The following is a 6,226-nucleotide window of genomic DNA, read 5'->3' on the forward strand; positions in this document are numbered from 1 at the left end:
TTCTTTGAGCAAAGCTGTTCCTGATGTCTTTGGAGCAATTCAAATTGTCAATAGGGGAAAATGCATACATTTGATTTGAAGATGTGTGCATGTACACACACACACACACACACACACACACACACACACACACCACACATATATTCTGTTTGGAGACATCTATTTTTGTATTCATATAAAAGAATATGTGTTATAGACTGGTCTTTATATAAAGCAGCTAATCACACTCATGTATAAAATTTTGATATACCTCCCCTTGCTAACACAGGAGGTCAAATTGTTTTACATACGATCATCATCTTTTAATTTCAGAGTTTTATACAAATATGGGCTAGATACAGAGGCGACATGGATGACAAGAAGGTTCTTATTGCTTGCATGTTTCCACAGAGACACAGAAGAGCCCAGGACAAACTTCCTGACACCCCACAAGATGACAATATTTTTTTTCCACTGTGAAAAAGAGGCAAAGATTTGAAGAAGCAACACTTCAAATTTCATTTTCTGTGTACTTTCCCGGGACTCCTTGACATTCTCCTGCCCTTATATGTAGCCAAATCAAAACACTAAGATACAAGAGTAAGATTTTTAATGTTTCACCTGATAATGAAAGAGCAAAAATACAACTTCCTCAGAAAGCAAAACCACAGCAGCATCAAACCATAGAAAATACAGGTGGGGTTTCACTCTTTGTGAAGTGCCACAGTATTGGCTGTGATGAACAACAAAATGGGAGAATTTCTAAGAACGGCTGCCAAAAGGGTTGGGTGGTGTCTGCAGTTTGCATTCTGCACAGGGGCATGCTGTACTGAAGGCATGGCAAGAGACTGCAACAATACAAACAAAAGGCAATGAATCACAAGGGGAGCCTCTGGCTCCTTATTGGCATATTCTCACAGTACAAAGCAAAGCCACGTGGCAAAAGATGCAAAATCTACTGATGTCAGAATCTCCTTGGCATGAACACTGCTCCTCACCATCGGCCCTTCTTATGTCATTTTTCAGAAGTCACTTTTCTCTTCCCTTCAAATGGGAGGATCTCAGGGCATTAAGGCAAAACATACATTCAGACATGAGGACAAGTTATGAAACAGATACTTGGGAGAGACATAAAACATCAGCCTTCTTCTTCATCACTGTCTTTCATGGTGATGCCTTGCAGTCCACCACCATTAGACACAGAAACGGTGGTTTCTTCTACTGTGAGACGGCTATGGACTGTGTTGTAAGTTTTACTGTTTAGGGTTCCTTCCAGCACACCCTGTAACCGAAAGTCTCGATAGGTTTTCTGTAGCAAAACGAACAAAAGCAAAACTCAAGATTAAGAACAACTGTTATATAAGACATAACCTGTTGATTAAGTATTGTATTTAATAAAGGTATGTTGGGAATGGTTCTATCTGCAAAAGAAAAAATGAAAGGCATGAGTTCATTGATAAAAAATAGGCTGTAGCTGTTAATACATGCAGCAAAAGAAAGGCACATGGAAGTACTGGACTAATAGCCTTTTTTTAAAAAAAAGAATAGTTATACATACAATATACATTGTTATAATAAGTGCTTTAAAAAGTTTTAGTTTTCTTATTACAGCTTTTGAGTCCTGGGTATTTTTATGTTCATTAGATACTTGCTGGGCTGCTTATTTTGTATGCAGGATACTTTTTTTCTGATCACCTCAATTTGATTAATGTAGTTTTGTAAAGTTTCTGTGACATCAAAAGCCACCTCAGGACAAAAGCCACCTCAGGCATGACAAGTTGACCCACAGCTCCTGCCTGCAGCACAATTCTCAGGCATTTCAGCACGAATTCCCCAATATAGTCCTGAACTGAAACACGAGTTCAGTTTGATGAACACAATATGAATTCTTCAGCTGATCAGGCTGATCACAGGCTTACAGATAAGCTGTTCTCCATAATTTCTGTAGAATATTTGTATACATCAAATCAAATTGAATAAAAGCTTAGTATAAAATAATGCAAGACTTTCCTACCAATTTTAAATTCCCTTGCATGCCACTATTCTCATATAAGCACAGATAGAAATTATAGACGGAAGTGTTTTGCCATTCATGTTATCTTGAAACTGGGATCTGCTCATCGGCCTCCATTCATGCTACGTGCCATTATTGCTTAATGTGTAGCCCAACAAATTCTGATGATCTTTTAACTATACAGTTACATAATTCATTAAGTGGCTTCTGAAGTCAGTTTCTGTTCTGCAGTATTTTAGCTTAGGGGACCAAGGCTGGTTCCTCAGAAAGCTTTTGGTTGGTTGGCTAAGAATAATTGCAGACTTGGAACAAATGGCACTATGCATTAAGTCTACATTTCAGATAGTCCTTGATTTATTGCTGGAACTGATCCTACAATTAATGTTGTAAGTCGTGATGGTCACTAATGCAGTGGTCATAAAATGAACATAGCGGTCATTAACCACAGTTTTTGCTGGAAACCAGAAGTAAATGCCTGTTTCTTGCAAAGACATTTACAGTTGCAAATATCTGTAAATACAGGCTGGTTGCTCAGCACTTAAAATGCAGTCATGTGACCATGGGGGGGGGGAGAGCTATCAGAATTTCAAATCCAGGTCATAAGTACCTTTTTTGGATTCTGGTTGCTAAGCGATCAGTCCTACTTTGAAGACTACCTGTATACAGTATCTCTATTCCAGAAATACTACAAAAAGTCTTCCCTGTTAAGGTGTTAAAGTTTTTGATAATAAGAGGAATAATTTGTTGCTGTTGCTTCCGTTTCCAATGCTGCAGTGCAATCACATTCTACTCATATTTACCTTTACTATTTTGATGAGAGTCTTCAGCTGGTAGATATGAAGTTGGAGATCTAATCTGTCAGCCAGCCACACACATATGACTTTCATGGAGCTGCTGTACCACTGCTGCAAAAAAGAAGAAGGAAAAAAAAATCCAGTCCAATTGTACAGAATTGACAATGAGAGGTAAATGGAGCACGTAGAAATAGCTACAAATCAGCACTTGAATTCAATAATGCCTTAATTTCTGTTAATAAAATAGCAAGTGTTGTTGCTAGGAAATCAGTTAACTGGACCTCAGTTGGTCTTGATATGCATTAGCAAAAAACTGTTCAGAGTTGCATCCCATTTATGTGCAAGAGTTTTTTACCCTTTGCCTCCCATAAACAGAAAATAATAATAGCAATAGATTTATAACATGCAAGTCAAACAAAAAGACTCAAGGTGTATAGAATTGGAAACATAATACAGATACAAGCTAAGTGCTAAAATATTGAGTCATTCAGGAAATACAAAAAAATAACAACAACAACCCCCAATCACCCATCACTCAAGCAAAATTACAAATAGCCCGAGCCTCTGGTGTGTTTGAAAAGCTAAGTTTTTAAAGCTTTTCTAAAGGACAGCAGGGTTAGGGCTAGATGGATCTGGGGTGGGGAGTGATATCAAACAGTATTAAATGCACATTCCTCTGAAATAGCTATTGAAACAGTTGGTGGAGAGATATGTTATAGGGAAAAAAGGTAAATTTAATTAGGGAAAGGAAATCCTCTCAAAATCAACTACTGCTGTTGTCTTCATACTCCCACTCTATTCATAACTGTGCCTATCAACATTTCCCCCCCAGTTTTAGGACCTGGAGTAGGGGAAAATTGTTTTGCCAGATTTACATAGCTTTGATGTATATGAAGCTAAATCATGTTTAGGAGAAAACCTGAGCTTATGCTTATGAGCTTTTATAAGCCATCAAAAGACACATTTTAAGGATAATTAATAACGGGGGAAAGTTAGTATTAAATATGAGGTCTTATAGTAGGTATCACAGAGGAGAAACCATTCGACAGGATGTCATGGAAGATGTTGCTAACTAGCAGAAGTTACTACTTTGAGACTTAGGAAAGGCTGCATGATTCCAGGTAAAGAGATTTGGGACATCCACTGACAGCAAAGAGAGTTTTACTTATATCATCATTTTTCTTTGTCAAAACTATGTTGCTGTGTACTGGATTTAATGTCAGTTCTAGCATGACCTCCAATCAACCTAGCATGGGCCCCTTCTTCCATCACCTCCAACTTAGTTAGATGGAAAACTTTGAAGAATTTGAAAGCAGAGTGGATCTATGGAAAGCTACAAAGAACCAACACTGGCTGGAACCAATGGAGGAGATGGCACCTGGGTCTGATGAAAGCTGGGAAGTATGGAAATCATTGACTAGATTGCACACAGGTACAAGATCCAGAGACACTCTAAACAAATGGAGCTATCTGGTGGCTTCTGCTCTTTGTGATTGTGGTGACATGCAGATAACAACACATATGTATATCTCCCTTTGTTCCCTGATCAGTGTACACTGGAGGATCTCATGGCAGCGCAACAGAACACAATTAATGTTGCTAGTTTCTGGGCAAGATCTGTTTAATTTGTACATATTTTAATCTTATATTTTAAACTTTATGTCATATAGTATGTCTTATTTTAATTGTGAAGCTTCTGACATGAATAAACCATCAAACCTCCAAGTTCTCTTTTCTTTTCAGGTGCCTTAATTGGCAATATAATTACCTCAGTGTTAAACATTAGTATTATGTGGCTTCTCATACTATTAATACAACCTATGCAAAATGTGATGTTTCATAAATCTATAGTCAGTTTTATTAATTAGTTGAAGACCTGTATAAATATGAAAAAATAAAATAGCATGAGGAACTATACTATCTGGATAAAGAGCAGCTGCAATGGGTGTGATCAGGTAGATTATATGCAAAATAAAAATTCTTTTTTAGTTTACTTTAGTTTAGCTTCTGATGTTACCATTGGAGTAAAACTATGCTTAAAATAGCTTTTAAAAAGATAATAATTTCTTAAAATATATATTTGAAATCTTATTCATATGTTTTTAAATATATTTTTTAAAAATAAAATAATTCTGAATTTTAACCCATGGCTAACAGGTGGCATTCAATGACTCCTGTCAGGCACATTAACATGAGTATCATGTAGCTTAACAGATGGCATCTAAGTCAATTCACTTGTGGTGATAAATTCACACTCACCTGATAAATCTCTTAATTGCCATTTGTTCTTTTGTATCTGTTCATTGTTACATGCAATATGATAGGTCCAATCTGTTCTCTTATCAACCAGACTTTTAGACAAATTAACCTCAGAGGTACCCATGTGATTTGGTGCTGAGCACAATGGAAAGACTCTCAGTAAAGGAGGGGGAGCTCACCAGTTATGCAAAAGAGACTGGGCATCAAACAATTAGTCAAGAGCCAAAGTGGTGCTTCTTGCACAAATGAGCAAACCGCAGTTACTGTGACAAGTGCTTCAATTTGTAATTCTATGAAAGGAAATTAATAGGGTTGCATGAAGATACTAGAACCCCAACCACACAAACGCCATGTGTCCTGTGCACATAAAAAGATGGGGCCAAGCTTCTCTCCCATCCAAATATGCAAAATACCAAAAATATGGAGACGGGAACTTGCAGCCTTTAATTTAGTCTAGTTGAATTTTACCATTTTCCTTCATTGTCCATGGCTATTTATATTGAGATGCAAAGTGGAAGGTTTTAATTGTAAATAATCAGCACACCATTTTAATATGAATAATGCAATATTAACACTGCAGAATGTTTTTTTCAGCAGTATTTTACATCTCTCACTTGCTTATTAATGTAAAATAGCTGCCTGTGGGACAGCAAAACAAAAAACCACCCCACCCCCACAAAGTTTGCCCAGAATTCCCAGCAAATATGCATTAGCATATTTTAAAGCAAAAATATGGATAGAAATTATAGCATTTGCATATTTCTTATATGACATTCAGAATAAGTAGTTGGAACTTATATTTGAACATTTTTCCTAACTAACATATAGTAACTGAACTAGGAAAGCCACAATAAATGGGATGTGCAGCTTGGTTTAAAAATAATACAATCTTGGGATTGTATAATAGGACCCTGAAAGCAATGGACAAAGCAATTAACTGTGTTTATTCTAGGAAGAATATTGTGTTCCCATAATAAATTCACGAATTTTGATTCAACTTAGTATATGAAAGATCACTACAAAATAAGATGACCATGCCTCTCATAATTCTAATGAACCAGAGGACCCACATCTCTTGATAATGCTAGCATGTAGAGAACAATATTTACTGGGATAATTGCTATTCAAATTAAAGAGATGAAGAAAGAGCAAACTCTGGATGAAATTTATCAGCCCTCTG

The 6,226-nt window shown here is 36.6% G+C and overlaps 1 protein-coding gene across 4 annotated transcripts in view; it reads right to left on the bottom strand.

Moving 5' to 3' along the window:
• Positions 1-280: 280 nt before the first annotated feature.
• The window catches only part of CADPS2 (calcium dependent secretion activator 2), a 317,808-nt gene continuing 311,862 nt past the window's right edge, over positions 281-6,226 (bottom strand). For all 4 annotated transcript variants that reach the window (XM_029285368.1, XM_015822226.1, XM_015822219.1 and 1 more), the window contains 2 exons: positions 2,794-2,898; positions 281-1,288 (listed from right to left, as the gene is read on the bottom strand). In XM_029285368.1, coding sequence (XP_029141201.1) covers positions 1,118-1,288; positions 2,794-2,898 — 276 coding nt within the window. In that variant the 3' untranslated portion in view covers positions 281-1,117. The remainder of the gene's footprint in view (positions 1,289-2,793; positions 2,899-6,226) is intronic.

The sequence above is a fragment of the Protobothrops mucrosquamatus genome, unplaced genomic scaffold (assembly GCF_001527695.2).
Source record: "Protobothrops mucrosquamatus isolate PMUCROS unplaced genomic scaffold, P.Mucros_1.0 scaffold_172, whole genome shotgun sequence".
In the NCBI taxonomy this organism is placed as follows: Eukaryota; Metazoa; Chordata; class Lepidosauria; order Squamata; family Viperidae; genus Protobothrops; species Protobothrops mucrosquamatus.